This window comes from Glandiceps talaboti, chromosome 4 (assembly GCF_964340395.1).
Source record: "Glandiceps talaboti chromosome 4, keGlaTala1.1, whole genome shotgun sequence".
NCBI lineage: Eukaryota > Metazoa > Hemichordata > Enteropneusta > Spengelidae > Glandiceps > Glandiceps talaboti.
In genome coordinates this window covers 19,825,452-19,842,058 of record NC_135552.1, presented here as the reverse complement: position 1 = coordinate 19,842,058, position 16,607 = coordinate 19,825,452, and the positions used below count along the sequence as shown (strand labels likewise).

Genomic DNA, 16,607 nt, shown 5'->3' with positions numbered 1-16,607 from the left:
GATTATGCGGTAACGTTGTTAACACTTAAATCCCAATAACAACTTTTTAAAATCTATCTACCAAATTAGAATCTATCCGACCCCTGAGAAAGGTCAAAGGTCAGTTTCCAAACAAGTAGGTCATCTTAAAGTTTGGATATATACTCTCAAATAGTGTCTTTAAACGAAACACTTTCAATGAATGGAGTATTGACGTCACATATTAAGGTCCAGGACATCGGTAAGTGTCTTATAAGTTTAACTCTGAAAATAGTCTAGTTTTCAAAATGATACTCACGACATTTGACCTCATCGGAATCATCCTGACAATCTTGTCTAAAGTTACAGAATTCGGTTAGTGGCATACAAGTGCCATCACTGCACATCTTTTCCCCTGTACTACAACTTGGAGGTGCTGAAACAGAGCATTGGAACTGAAATTATTTTTCGTTTTAAATTACTAAAGAGAGTTTTGGATTGACAAAAAAGTACCTCGAAGCACCCACCACTTTAGTCAGTTGTTCACATCAATGGTCCAATGAAATGAAATGGTTGGTGACAATAGACGTGGTTGATGAAAGAGATTTCATGAAATACAGTTACTATGACGATACTATCTATTTGTAGAGATGAGATGATGCGGATGAACAACTCTGAAGGATATTAAATTTGATTGACCATTCTGATTTAATCTAGTTGTGGATCATCAAATTGATGGTGTTGATAAAATTAAAGCCTGTAGCAGTATATATGTTGTTCTTTGAGGTTTGACAGGTATAAATCACCCACTGTGTCCTTACCCGTTGTTCCTTGAGGAAGAGTCTGAACAGCATCAAGTGAACAACCTGGTGTGAATGAAATGTCATCGACAGCGACGTCACCGCGGTCACCATTGCCTCTAACTCCTTCAATAACAACCTGAAAGAACAAAGGTCAATATCAAGATTTTATGATGCAGGGTCATGTGATACAATTTTTTATTTCGCCATGTGACAGATGGATATGTGTAAAGTCAGTTCACATTGTCGATGCATCGGGCACTTCAACAAGTGTATCACATGTTACTATCAACTCTAACAAATGTTATCTGTTCCGTTTAATGAAAGTCTTAGAACGAAAGTAATGTGCTCTTAATCGAATGCTATTTGTAAATGTATGTGGTCGAATAAGTTAACATGACAATCGTTTTGGTACCACAGTATTTATCAATGTTTTAAACTTACCTGAAACTTTACATTCTTGTTTAGTACTACTTCTGCTCTTAACCAGGCGTTCTGTTGCTGTCCATCCATGGACCATTGACTTTCAAGTTGTCCTGGGTCTGATGTACGGATGTAAATGTTTAAGCTGCCAGTATGAGGGCCATACATGTGGTAGAAAAAGCGAATCTATAAGAAGTAAAAACCCTGGTGAGTCCAAATGGAAAGTGTCTAGCTTACGTATCAGCTGGTTGAGCCAGACACACAGAACATGGAAACTACATAGTAAGTAAACGAATGGAGTAGTCATTGGCCAAATGTAGTTAAAGCGATGTATGCAAAAGTAATTTAGTCGCCTATTAAAATAAATATAATATATATATATATATTTGGTGATTGTATTTTGCATGCCACGAGTAGTAAGTGTATTACACGACTTGACATTAGAGCCACAATGAGATCGACCCCGGTGTTATCCATTGTTGTACACTGCCACATCCGGGCAGCTCATGCGAAGCACTGTTGTACAGAACGTTTACAATAAAACTATTCACAATTAATGTTTTACGTTTCTTTGGAGACTGACCTGATAAAGTCTCGTACTTTCATATTTAATTATTCATTTATTCATTTTCATGTAATCATTGTATGATTTCATTTAACCAGTAGAGATTGAGATATGTAAAATTATTAGAATATGTTATGTGTGATAAATGCTAAGGAAGAACTAGACATCGGGCTGGAGTGGATCTAGACATGAACTGGATTTAATTTGAACGAGACTTAGAGTTGAACTAATGAAAACTGCTAAAAACTAGTTTAAGCCTGATGTCTGGGCAGCAACCTTGGCGTAATAAGATTTTACTGCGTACCGACTCAGTCAATTCCTTGTATAGTTCGATTGATCCAGGACCTGTGAACAAAATTTACTGTGTTGGTGTGGATGAGAGTTACTGGACAATGGTAAAGTAGACACTAATCGTCGAGTGACATTTGTTGAAGAATACCAGCTTGGCCGAATAAGAAAATAAAGCAGGACACATACCTTGCAATTATCACCTGAAGTTGGACTGAATACTTTACTATTCAACGTGGCTGTTTCACCTTGTCTATTTTGTTCAGATACATCTATGTAGGCGTACTGACCTGTAAAATGTTCAGTTACCTAAATTGTTATGCGCATTGTTCTAAACGAAAGGTTAAATATATTACACAATGATTATCGTCAATCATCAAGTGTTCATCTAATAAAGTCAATGTAGGAGAATAAGTTACGAGGACATCGAATCCGAACGACCATGTTTTAGCCCACGGGAGACTACAGGCGCATAAATGTCTCTATCATGATTAAATAATGGAAGAGTTAGTCTTTTTTATGAAGTTCACGTCAAATAGAGACAATGTATTGTTAACTTGACTAACTGTTCGGACAGAAATCATCGATATTGTTAATCGTAATAGACTATATCCAAAGTCCTGTATATCATATAACTAAAGATTGTATTAATTAATTCGATCTGTAGCTAGCTTGTATTAGATTACTTTATTATGAAACGTCGTAAATGTTACATAAAATGTGGGACTAACCCGATGAATCTCCTTTGGTATGGTCCATACTAGGTCCTGTTCCTGGAGACGGCGTGTCTCCTTTATTCAACGTCCAATCAAAGTCGTCATCTTCTCCTTGGATCCAGTTACAAAATCCTATCTCTAAATCACAACGTTCTGTATAGAGAGCTGAGACAAATGAGCAAGATATTACTCAGTTGCTAGTATCACCGATATATTATCATTCAAATATTAAAAGTTATTTTATCACATACATGAAACAATTTGTTTGGACAATGTAATATTTCTTCCTTATGATGAAATACTTTTTATTTATATTATAAAAACCAAGCTGATAAACCTCAAGGTTGTGAAGATATGTAAACTTTCTGAAGATGAAAATACATGCAGAGCGACCTACCCACCTTCCTACATATATGTATATTATATACATACCTGTGTGAATACATGACCGCTTCCCTATAAAGTAGAATCCATTACAGTAACTTTTTACTGCACCTTAGATTTGTCACTTGTTAATGCATTAAGATGAAGCGTCGGAATGTTTATTTTGCCATTTCTATTCTATTTACTTATATTTATATATGGTCTTAATCTAGTATATGGACATGGAAATAGTTGTTTAGTTATCTATTCACTGACCACAATTCTCCGGCAGTTCATCAGACCCATCGCCACAATCCTCATTGAAATCACATCGAAGATTACTCTCAATGCAGGAACCACTGTTGCATCGATATTGATTTGGTTGACATGTCGGCACACTTGGTGAAATGGCACAGTTCACAAATTCAATGTCATCAATAAAAAGATCATCATATGTCCAAGGGTTGGCAACAATTTGGATCTGTAAGAGATAATGAAGAAATGTTGCTATGTGAGAACACTAGTGAATCATATGTGATGATGGTGATGGTGATGATGATGATGATGATGATGATGATGATGATGATGATGATGATGATGATGATGATGATGAAAATTACAAATTATTAAAAAACTATTTAGGGGGTTTCACTTATGTGAACCCATTTTACATTTTATAAAGTTTTACTAACATTTTTGACAAATATCTCATTCCTTAGCTATGCAGGAAAACGCATCGACGTAAACCACAACCTCTTTAACGGCACTGTACACGACGCACCGCCAAGAGGCATTATTTCGTTATTTTCGTTATTCCACAGTGTCGCGGAAGAAATAACAGATCTGGTTTGTGCGAATGAGGAAAACATGGCTATATAAAACTGCTCTTTGGTTTCAAGTGTTATAATATTCTTATCGAGTTATCATTCCGGTCCGCACTTTGCAGGACCCTAAAAATACCTGAAAAGTTTCATTTCTTCTTCCAATAGGAACATTGATTTGATCCCACTCTCCATTAGTGTCTATACCAGCTCTGAACCATAATAGTTTACTCTCTGTATCCGTTTCATCAAAGAAATAGACCAGTATAGTACTCAAATCCTGAAACGATGATGAACGGTTGAGAAGTAATTCACAGATTAGTATATATGAGCTTTGGAGTCTCAGCATAATATGGAGTTGCCACTGTAGAGAGTACTTGGACAGTTCTCCAAACCCATAAACAAGCCACTATTGTGTTTCTCCAAAGGCAACTAGAGATCACGATGCACACAATGGATTGTGGTTTGAAATTTCTCAGAGTAAGCTTGATACATGTACTCTGTCTGGTATAATTTTATTGTCTTTAAACAATACATGTAGAAACAACATCTATGATTTATATACATTCCACGTCCATTTATTTCGACCGATGGGAGTTTGAAAAAGGTTATGTTTTCACTCATGACTGTTTGTTTGTTTGTTTGTTTGTTTGTCAGCCAAATATCCCCCAAACAAACAACAACAACAACAATGACTGAAATAAGATGAAGTATTCTTTAGCATTAATGGATGGGTTTTAATAAAACGTTTTGAAAAGACTACAATTAAGACAGGGAACAACTGGTGCGATTTTAATGAAGATCTTTGGTACCATGAGCACTACCAAAATTAGTCAAATTCAACACGTAACAAGTAATTTGTTTTATCACAATGAGTCAAACTCATGACACGATTCCATGGGGATAGGGTATTCAAAATATTAAATTAATATATGCATTGCCTAAAATACATTGTTATTACTTTGGAAACAAAATCTTAAATTCAACTTATTTGCCAAATTATGTCATAACATAGTGATATATACATTCAATTTACACTTAATGTTCTCAAAAGCTGGAACCAAGCGTACCATACAAATGGGATATGATAGTTACCATGACAAGCAAACAATTCATACATTAATCGCTTTTGTCAAAATATGTCAAGGTGGCTTATAAATCAAACATATCCATTGGGTGTATGGTGAATCTGACTCGGATGACATTCCAGAAATGCCGTGTATACCCAAACGAGGTTACGTGTTCTTCCCAAGAAATGGTCAGCCGTGACTGGTGAAGAAAACAATGTAATACCCCTTATTTAGTTCATACTGTTTTCCGGTATGATTTGTACTTGGAAATTTAAAAAGTCCTTACAGGTTTTTTTTTTTTTTTTTTTTTTTTTTTTTTTTTTTTTAAATAAATAGAGCCTTCCAATATTTACCTGTACCGAATATAACCAAAATGTGATATTGCAATCTGCAGAAGATGCTGGTAGTGGTTGACTGTTCAAGAAGGCAGCCCTAAGAAATGAACCATACCCACGTACAATCTCCATGTAATATCCTAAAAAAACATTAAACATTGAAGATATCAGCATTATGATTATGATTATGATTGTGATTTCATATTAAATAATAATTATGAACACATAATTTAGTTAGATTAAATGCCAGTTTGAAATTCTACAAGTGTTTGATTCATTGCATGGTTGTCACAAACACACAGTACAATTATCATATCAATGGTACAATGGAGGCCGTTGTGGGATGCCAAAATCAAGGAAAAATGCACTGCATATGTATTCCTAATGTGGACCCGGTCATTGAACAATGGCGTAAAAAATCCTTCACATGTCTAATGCTGTTTTTTTTAGCTAAGATTCCTGTGGAATATCGCATGTGAGACTGGTACTTTCAGACAGATTACCCACAGAAACGCTTTGTGAAGGATTGCTATTTTATCACACTAAACAGTGATTAAGGTACAAATAGAATAGACGTCAATTTCATTTGCATAACAATAGGCCCAGCATACCTCCCCAGAACTGATTTGTAAAATCAATCATTTTCCTAATGTGGCCCTCCCCTCATAACTGATTTGTAAAATCCGCCCACCTTCCAATTTCGCACGGCTTTCCCCTTGTGATTACTGGAGGCGCTCTAGTTCAATTAGCTCCGTGAGTTCTTAATTTGATATCTAGTTTATTTAATCACTTTTAATCATATCGGGTAGCAAATGTAAGACCAGAATAATACATGTACTTACCTTGACCAGTTGTATGGTCAGCTCCTTGTGATCTTTGCCACTCTGATGACCCTGAACTTTGATCAATATATCCACATTGGTCAGTCTCGAAATCACACGAACCTGAAACAGTAAGAAACAGTTACGGAATACAAAATTGGTCTGGTAATATTTTTCCCTGTGTGTAAAGTGGTGGCATATAATACATTCAAATAATTCATATCAATACTCTAAGACTTGATCGACTCTTACTATAATTCATTAATAGGTTTTTATAAATAAACTTATTTCAGCAATAAATAGAAATCAAACTCCGAAGATTCTTGAATTTTAATGAGAATGACTAGAATTCGTATTACGGATATGTAAATGTGTTAGACATACCGCCGCAGTTTGCTTCGTCGGAGCCATCAGGACAATTTATATTCCAATTACAAAACTGTTCTGCGTTAATACAACTGCCATCTGCACACGTCCAGTAATCGCTACCACATGGATTAGCACGTGTTGTCGGAGCTGGCGTCGTACCAATTGGCAGTTGTCCTAGAGTATAAAACATACCATGATTTTCAAGGAACGTTCATTATTTGGTCCGATGAAATATTTACAAGAAATAACGAATAAAGAAGAAACAATGTCGACATACCAGAGTAAACTTGACAATCTGATGTGTAAGAAATATCATCTATGGCAACATCGCTTGAAGCAGATGTTCCCCGAATAGCTTCGATAACAATCTACGAAAGCAAGGTGACAGCGTTATTAGTTTATGTATTGTATTGTATTGGCGTTGTTTTTAATAGTGCATTCACCTTTAATAATAAGTTTCTGGATTTTAGATCTAGAGTGATATGGAATCAGTATTTGAAACATCGTTCATAGTAATACGTTGACATGTCACATATATTTAAACCAGTCTTCTATTTCAAATCAATAAATGATACTGTGTATAAAGTAAAGGTGCAAAGACATTATAACTACAAATCAAATGTCAAATAAATGCACACATAAAATGAATAGGTCAAACAACCATACACTCTGACCTGGAAGTTATCGGACGGGCTAAGTGAAATGACAGCACGTTGATAGAAGTCTCCAAGATGACCGGTAAAGGACCATTCTAACACCATAGGACCACCTATGGAAGTTCTAGTATAGACATTCAGAGTGGGAATATCCCGGATGTGGTACCAGAAACGAAGCTGAAAACATACAAGGTGTTCGACATTGTACGATAAGTATTAACCTTTTTATATAATGCAGTAATTCAAGTTATATACTTATTACACTGCGTGCACAATGCCTAGAACTTAAGGACCTTGGTCTGCAGGCTTTTGCTAATTACAATATATTCTCTGTACGCAACATATTTGTAGCTACCCATGTATCGTCGTAAATTTCTGTTCAAAGATGTGAAGTGTAGTTTTCATATGGTTTAACACATTGTAAAGGTAAGTTTGGAAACCATGTTCAAAATTTGCATGATGGACAAATTATATTGTTATAAGTGCATATATCAACAGTGATGTATCCATGCTTTGATCATGATAAATAAATACCCTTCCTAAATTCTTAACACTTATGTGCTTTCATTAAAAAATCTGCGCTAACGTTTATCATATCATATGACACATCATACCATCGATATCAGATATCAGAGTTGACTAGGATCTTACCTGACAATTATCATTCATATTTGGCTTTTGGAAGAAACCGCTGCCAACTCTGGATTGGGCATCTTTTCCAGTAAGAGAAATATCAAAGAAACTGGTATACAGTAGATGGCCTATTGAGATATAATATTAGGGTTGTATGGTTCTATAGTGATAACTAATGTGTTAAATGGACATTTACAATCAACATCTAACCAACAAACAAGTTCAAATACATATGCAAAATGTAAATATAATCATAATTTTTAAAAAAAAAGAATAATCTTCTTCGCGATGTGACTTTTTATACGTTATTTGACAAATGTCAACATCATTGCAAGATTTGAACTGCATGCCATGAATATGCAAATTCAAAAGTTGAGAAGATAGCACTTGTCGAACCATAGTCGTGTGCTCTCCAACGCCTATGCTTGAACGTTCAAGTTTATATGAAGAATTTACCTGTTCTTTCAAGTTGATGAAGACAAAGTGTTGATACTTACCCTGTGTATTACGTAGAGTATGGTCTCTGTGGACAGGGGAGTAGTCTGCTTGTATCCTTTGCCAGTCCAATTCGTTCTCATTCTCTAAATTCTCCCAACCACAAGAATTAGTTTCAAAGTCGCATCGTCGATAAAACTCTATCAATAAAAATAAGAAGTATTTTCTTAAAAATATGAAATGCCGTATTTATCATATATGTATATGTATATGTATATGTATATGTATATGTATATGTATATGTATATAGTGTTTATTTACCCAAAAACACAAATGAACATTACAGATACACATACAAAAATACTATTTAGTGGGTAAATAGGGGAATCGGGATTTAGCTTACAGCTATTCAAGCCTGTCCCCTACCATAGTTATATACAATGTTTGACAGCAAAGTGATATATCAAAAGTAAATACATACAAGTGCCTCGGAGTTCATAGTACTTATGAAGAACATGCGGTAACAATAAATGTACAGTGGTTTAATTTACTCTTCTAGAAGAAATTGTTTATAAGATCGCTTAAATTCGTTTAGCGTATTGATACATCTTATGTTGACAGGGATGCTATTCCAGAGTTTTGCCCCTGAGAAGGAGAAAGAAAACTGACCTGAGTTTGTTCTGGCATAATATGGATAAATATTTTGATATGAACAGAGTCTTGTATTGTAGCTATGGTGTGAAGGTTCAAAATAATCATACAAAGTGTGTGGTGATAGTTGATGGATCAAGCCATAAATAAAGGAACCTATCAAATATCTATGCAGTTTAAAAACATCTAGAATATTCAACTGAGCAAACAAAGGAGATGAGTGATCTGTTGGAGATTTAAACAAAACTGTTCTAACAACCATATATCAATATGTATATGTAATCAATATGTATATGTATATGTATATGTATATGTATATGCATATGTATGTGTATGTGTATGTATGTGTATGTATATATATATATACATATATATATATATATATATATATATATATATATATATATATATATATTTGTGTGTGTGTATGTATGTATGTATGTATGTATGTATGTATGTATGTGTGTATGTATGTATGTGTATGTATGTGTATGTATGTATATATATATATGTGTGTGTGTATGTATGTATGTATGTATGTATGTATGTATGTGTGTGTGTATGTATATGTATGTGTAGGAGTGCAAAAGTAATGAGTAGAACAGTCCTGATAAATACATTGAATTTGACCTTTCGAATGAATAGTCTTAACAATGGATATCAAGACAAGATCTAAGTAGGTTACCACATGGCATTATATCTATGTGTTATGACATAGAACGAAACACCGCAAGTTTATGCTATATGTATATGTATATGTATAATGCATTTTGGTTTATGTAAGACTACAAAGAAATGACTTTGGCTATGAAGAGCTTATTCAAAAGTAACCCTATATCATTCTACGATTTATCCATATTGAGCTCATTGGGTCATTGGTATACCTTAATTAAGCTCATTTATGTACATTAATTCAACTAGAGTACTGATATCACTTTATTTCAACTCATTGTCTACCTTCATTTAACTCATTCGTGCACGTTAGCTCAAACCTGGACGTCGTAATAAATAGCTAGGTTTGGAATTGTAGATGAAATCAAAGTAAACTTACTACAAAGTACTACATCCTCGTCAGAATAATCACCACAATCATCACTATAGTCACAGATTTTGTCTTCAGTTATACAAGCACCACTGGTACATCTAAACTCATCTGACTGGCAAGTTGGTTTAAATACTGAAAATGTCAAGAAATTATTCCAAGCGACATTACATGGTAGATAAAGCGACATTGGATTTTTAGGAACTCTTCAGTGAACCACAAACATACATTAAATAGTGTGAACAGATGCCCCATGAACCAGTAAAATGTGGGGCATGGTAACAAAATCACATTCCTCAGAAAAGTGCTAATGAATTCGAAAGCATACATGTGTGTAATTGCTCGAGAGAGAGGAGGACTCTTTGGGAGAGCAACTCGCATCGTCAAATTGATAAGTTAAACAAATAAGACAGACAAGAGACAACGCAATGTCATAACGATATAGTAACGCCGATATAGCTTTGTCACTAAAAGAGATAGTTACAATTTTTTTTTTTTGCTTAAAAAACGTTGACCCTACCCTGGAGGAGAATAGGATGAATATACAAGCTACACATTTATGTTCTTAATATAGCATATTATATAACTAATTCAATGTTATGATCACCGATCAGTCCATTGTCATGTCTTACCTGGCAGCGAGCATCCATTGAAAGAGATGTCATCAATTGCTATATCTCCGAACACATTGCCTAGTCTGACTGCTTCAATTACCACCTGGTTTGAAAGAATACCAACCGTTAAGGAATTCGAATATATTTAAGTCTATAACGGTACTGTGCATATATATAGACAGTAGTTATAGATGTGAAGGGAGTATTTCATGTTTATTAGCTGTTTAATGAACATAGAAATATATATAATCAATGATATCTTATCAAGTGGTATTCTGTCTAAGAGATCTAGAGTATTTAACATGTATATTCGGATTCTATAATATTTAGTTTTAATATCAAATACAAAATTAGATCACGATGAATAAAACCACAATCCTTGTCAAATCCTCCTCTTCCTCCTCCTCCTCCTCACCACCACCACCACCACCACCACCATCACCATCATCATGGTCATCATCATCATCATCATCATCATCATCATCATCATCATCATCATCGTCGTCGTCGTCACCCTCACCCTTACCACCACCCTTACCACCACCATCATCAGCATCATCAACATCAGCATCCTTACCACCACCACCACCACCACCACCACCACCACCACCACCACCACCACACCCATAAAATTGATATCACATAACGGCTTACGAATACACCTCCTTTACTTGCACCAGTAATCGGTGTGGTTTACGGTCTACGACTGCAGCCTCTTTAACTAACACTGACAATGGGTGTGATATTACATGCTATAACTGCAATACCTTCTTACTTACAGTAAATTGATGTGGTATACGGCCTATGACTGCAATCCCTTCATTCCACTTATCACCTTGGTCTCCATAAATCTCCCATGCTTCAAATACGTAGATATTATCAATCTCCTTCACTTGAACTCTCAGTTCACCTATATTCTTTCCCATCATGTGATACCAAAATCTCATTTCACACTCAGAACCAGACTGCTGTAAAACGGGGCTTGTGTACCGACCCCATTCATAACTTCCGGCATCGTTAATATCCACATAGATGTACCAACCTGAAGAAAAAGTTACAGACATACAAAAAAGACAAACCAGTTATTATTGGTGAAGTCCGGCCTTCGAAACATATAAATAACCGTTTCGTGTAGGGTCTATGATACAACAGGTATACCAGCATGGATAGTTTCCCTCTATGTATATACGGCCTCGAGGTGAAGTAAAAAGAGATTGATTTTTGTCTTGTGATATACAAGTTGTTGTAATAATTCCCATCAAACTTATAATTACCATCTTCCGACAGCAAGGTGTGATCATAAGAGGGTCCAGTATTAGATGCTGGTGTAGCGCCACGCCATCTTTTCCACTTGTATTGTCCATTACTTGTATCATTCCAACCACACTGGTCTTGTTCAAATGTGCATTGATAACCTTCGAGAAAACATACATATTTTATGGAATGTATTCCGTTTCAGTTTACATCTGATTAAGTGGCTGGGCGAGGGGGGGGGGGTGTCAGTGTTTTGAAGTTGAACATGAGTTTTCTCAACCGGTAAGTTTTGGCGGTAACTTAACCCATCACAGTTCTGTTGAGCAAAGCCAAACTGACACCCATAGTAGAGACCCGGCTACTTTCCAAAATTACCCTATCCCCATTCTATGTATATTTTGACTTAAGATTACAACCTGTATACGGAAAGTCTTACTATAATGAAAATATACTGGCTAAGTAGGACTGAATACAGAGTATTGATTGCTTGATTGATTGATTTATATTTATTTACCATCCAACAGGCATTGCCTGTGCCCCATAACAAGAGGAGGGTTAAACAGACAACTGCCAGCGCCTGGGACCCTATTTTGCATATGACTGACTGTATGTTTGGAGGTGGAGAACTTGTGATGACTCACTGGCAAGTAATCACCAAACTGGGTTTTTCACATGCAAATGCCGCATATTTGAATAATCCTGAATGACACACAATTAAGCAGCCATTTGCAGGGGAATTTGTCTCATTTGGAAAGTTTTTTTTCATTCTATGAAACAAACAGACTGATTTTCAACTAATTTGTGTATCAAGTTACCATCCTACGACATTCACAGACAATTTGTACATGATACATGACCTGTGTGTTTCTCGGAGCACAGAAAAAATGCTGGAAACAAAACCCAGAAGCTAGTGCTCTGTACAGCAGTTTGAATTTCCCGCATTTACATAGATTAGCCATAATCCTCTTTATATAGGGCAGTTCTGTCTTTTAAGTGTTAGTGCGGGAGGAGACCGGAGTACCCCGAAAAAACCTTTGCGTTATTTGGTAGTCAAACTGAACGAAACTCTTTTTACTTATATCGTGGTAAATTTAGTCAAACCCAGAATGGGTTCGAACCGCCAAACCGCTATTGTAAGAGTAACAACTGTACTGGTTAATACAGTTACGGGTAAGACTACCTCCAATATAAATTCTTGAAACAACAACAACAACAACAACAACAACAACAATAACAACAACAACAACAACAACACACAACAACAACAGACTGGGTATATTCATATATCTGATGGAGTCAAACTACTAGTACAATTTGTAATTTGAAAGGGATGAACCTAAATATATATTGGGTAACTCATTTAAATCTCGATGTAATGTGTAATGGATAGTGCCCGGGGGATGGTGCACCTATTCCTGATATCATCTTAACAGCTGATAACGCTTGAGGACTTTCATACTAACTTAGCTGGGTAATCAAACAACGTGCGATTGTTCAATGACACATTATGTAAAAAAAAACCGATATAAATGATTGTTCGTACCACAGATTATTTCATCGTTATTGTTTTCACAGTCACTGTTGAAGTCACACACTTTGGTCATTGGCAAACACGTTCCCGTTCCGTCGTTACATTGGAATTCACAAGGCGGTGGTGGTGCTGTAAGATAGAAACGAATCGTTTTAGTTAGTGTGCATCACGTGGCTTGGAATAGACTGTATTAGAACAATATTTTAGGGATTCCTTCCTTGCTGGCTGGCTGGCTGTCTGGAAGGGCCTTAACGACTTTATCTGAAAGAGTAATTATATTTTTATTTATTTATTTATCGGATGACCAACGGGAGCTAGTCCCATTTATAGGCTCCTTTGGTTCAGTGTTTATAGTGCAGGAGGAAACCGGAGTACCCAGGGAAAACCTGCGTTGTGCGGTAGTGTCAAACTGAACGACACTCTTCTTACTAAATTTTATCAAACCCAGCCGATACCTAGCGGGGTCGAAACTAGGCTGCAGGGGTAAGAGGCGTACGAGCTAACCGCTCGGCCACCGCCAAACCTAAGTCAAAATTTCCAACCACTTGGCAACAATACCACTTATGCTAAAAACATTCATGTCATGCAATACGAGATAGAAATTCACGTTTTTCGATGCTAATGTAGTGAGTAGATTTTACACTTTTGAACTTTTGATGACGAGACGACTAAAATCAATCATAGCTCAGACCAATACTTCGTTAGTGGTCTGAGATCATAGTTAATTTCGAATGCATACCATTACGTAGCATAATCAATTCATTATATCAAGATACAATTTGTGCTAATCTCATCTAATGAATGTTATGGACTTTACCTCACCATACATGTATATATATATATATATATATATATATATATATATATATATATATATATATATATATATATATATATATATATATATATATATATATATATATATATATATATATATATATATATATATAACTTCGACTTACGTGGACATAGTCCAACCAGGAATGTGATGTCATCAATCGCTATATCACTAGCTGGTCCGTCACCGACAGTTCCTCGGATTACCAGAGTAAAAGTACTAATATTGGGTGCCGGCACGTCCACATAGGCTTCCATCCATTCGTTACCTTGGTTGCCTGACTTCGTAAACAATACCCCTCCTTCAGAATATTCGACGGATAGTGTACCCATGTCATCACCATTCATATGATACCAGAATTTCATACACCGGTTGGTCGAATTATCATACATCCCTGATACTAATATCGCCACTTCCCCCTCTACTCGAGGCGAAGATGTCTTCATATACAAGTAGCTTCCTGTGTAAATACATGCATTTTATTTCTGTTGTACAATCAAATTTCTTGAATCGAACTCCAGATAGACCATTTGCAATAGCCCATTTTAGAGCGCCCCTACATACCCCATCAAGAAGACACACATACACATGTATAATGTTGGTATAAGACCACTAGATTAGATTAGATTAGATCAGTCAGTGAAAACGTTTGGCTAACTTCACTGGCAATGAGCAGACTTCATTACATTCATAAGTAGTAATTTCACTGCATATAAAACGTACTTATATTGTTCTCCTTATAAATTGCCCACTTGCTCTTCGCAGAATTCACACTTGCTATTTAGATATAACATGTAAAAGACCCGATGGTATAATTCAGTACAAGAGGTGTAGGAACCCCCTGTTACATGATTGCATACCATCGTCACTTTTTGCTATTGAACAACACTATCATTGCATCGACATTGACTTATATATGGGTCGGTAGAAGAGGCTTTTATCTAACTTTATAATACATTATGTTCACATAGCCTTCGGTGATTGCTTAGATCGTATATATATATATATATATATATATATATATATATATATATATATATATATATATATATATATATATATATATATATATATATATATATATATATATATAGTTTTGATACGCTCTGCCACTGCGGTATAGAGCACTGTCTTAGCAGATTGATACTCACCGAGTTATATATATATATATATATATATATATATATATATATATATATATATATATATATATATATATATATATATATATATATATATATATATATATATAGTTTTGATACGCTCTGCCACTGCGGTATAGAGCACTGTCTTAGCAGATTGATACTCACCGAGTTATATATATATATATATATATATATATATATATATATATATATATATATATATATATATATATATATATATATACGTTACTTTTGTGATTTCACTGTGAAACATACCTATTATTTTTTGTGAAATGTGACGATAGACTAGAGCAATTTTATACTATATGCAATTAAACATTTTACCATATGCTGTTCCTAGTGTCCGGTCAACTGATGGCGCTGTAGTGCTATTTACATAGGCACCTCTCATTAATATCCAGTCAAATTGACTGTTTGGGTCATTCCGACGTTTAGTCCAGGTACACGTGTTACCATACTCAAACGTGCAATCTCCATACGGAATACATTCGGCCATTGTGGTCGTGATGTCATCCAATGCCAGGTAACCGTTGTTACTACTTCCAGCAACTGCTTCTAAAATTAGCTAAGAACAAAGTAACACAAATTAATTTGAAATAGTTTATGCTAAAGAAACACCGGTCTACTTCGAATTCGTTTTCTTACATTCTGTTAGAGAATATTGTTTGAACAATTAATGCAAAGAGGCTACTGCCGAAGGATGCAAATTACGAAGGAAAATGTATGTTGGGCAATACTAAATAATTTTAGACTGACTGATTACATGCACAATACACGACTTTCAAAACTCTATATGTATACAAGTCTTTGCATTTCAAATTATGAATAAAATCAACGTGGAAACCTTGGCTTTCGTGAATGAAATGTGGGGTCTTTGACTCGGAGATACGTGCATTTTTGTGTAATACCCATATTTCGTATACGTACTGTGCTTGAGTGTAGCCAATTTAACAACAACAACAACAACAACAACAACAACAACAACAACAACAACAACAACAGCAATGAGAAACCGATGCAGTATACCACATGTTACATTTCTCGCCAATATTCAACAAATGTTCCAAGCACTTAAGACTTCAGTTGCCAATGGTGTAGACTGAAACAAAGAATTGATATCATCATATGACTTCCTTTAATAGAGGCTTCAGATTAAGTTCGGCTAAGTAAAAAGCAGTCATTCGATCCATTTGTGAAAGTATACAAAACTAATATTGACATCACATGCCAAGGCTAGATCAGTATGTACGTAATCACT

The 16,607-nt window shown here is 35.3% G+C and overlaps 1 protein-coding gene across 1 annotated transcript in view; it reads right to left on the bottom strand.

Moving 5' to 3' along the window:
• LOC144434286 (MAM and LDL-receptor class A domain-containing protein 1-like) overlaps positions 1 to 16,607 on the bottom strand; it is a 48,684-nt gene that overhangs the window by 9,267 nt on the left and 22,810 nt on the right. The window contains exons 37-57 of the mRNA XM_078122738.1: positions 15,674 to 15,914; positions 14,308 to 14,643; positions 13,358 to 13,474; positions 11,835 to 11,975; positions 11,340 to 11,602; positions 10,579 to 10,663; positions 9,956 to 10,081; positions 8,316 to 8,453; positions 7,837 to 7,946; positions 7,204 to 7,362; positions 6,807 to 6,897; positions 6,548 to 6,703; positions 6,182 to 6,283; positions 5,358 to 5,479; positions 4,074 to 4,214; positions 3,390 to 3,594; positions 2,766 to 2,915; positions 2,224 to 2,324; positions 1,203 to 1,367; positions 780 to 897; positions 278 to 394 (exon numbers count right to left, since the gene is read on the bottom strand). Coding sequence (XP_077978864.1) covers positions 278 to 394; positions 780 to 897; positions 1,203 to 1,367; positions 2,224 to 2,324; positions 2,766 to 2,915; positions 3,390 to 3,594; positions 4,074 to 4,214; positions 5,358 to 5,479; positions 6,182 to 6,283; positions 6,548 to 6,703; positions 6,807 to 6,897; positions 7,204 to 7,362; positions 7,837 to 7,946; positions 8,316 to 8,453; positions 9,956 to 10,081; positions 10,579 to 10,663; positions 11,340 to 11,602; positions 11,835 to 11,975; positions 13,358 to 13,474; positions 14,308 to 14,643; positions 15,674 to 15,914 — 3,184 coding nt within the window. The remainder of the gene's footprint in view (positions 1 to 277; positions 395 to 779; positions 898 to 1,202; positions 1,368 to 2,223; positions 2,325 to 2,765; positions 2,916 to 3,389; positions 3,595 to 4,073; positions 4,215 to 5,357; positions 5,480 to 6,181; positions 6,284 to 6,547; positions 6,704 to 6,806; positions 6,898 to 7,203; positions 7,363 to 7,836; positions 7,947 to 8,315; positions 8,454 to 9,955; positions 10,082 to 10,578; positions 10,664 to 11,339; positions 11,603 to 11,834; positions 11,976 to 13,357; positions 13,475 to 14,307; positions 14,644 to 15,673; positions 15,915 to 16,607) is intronic.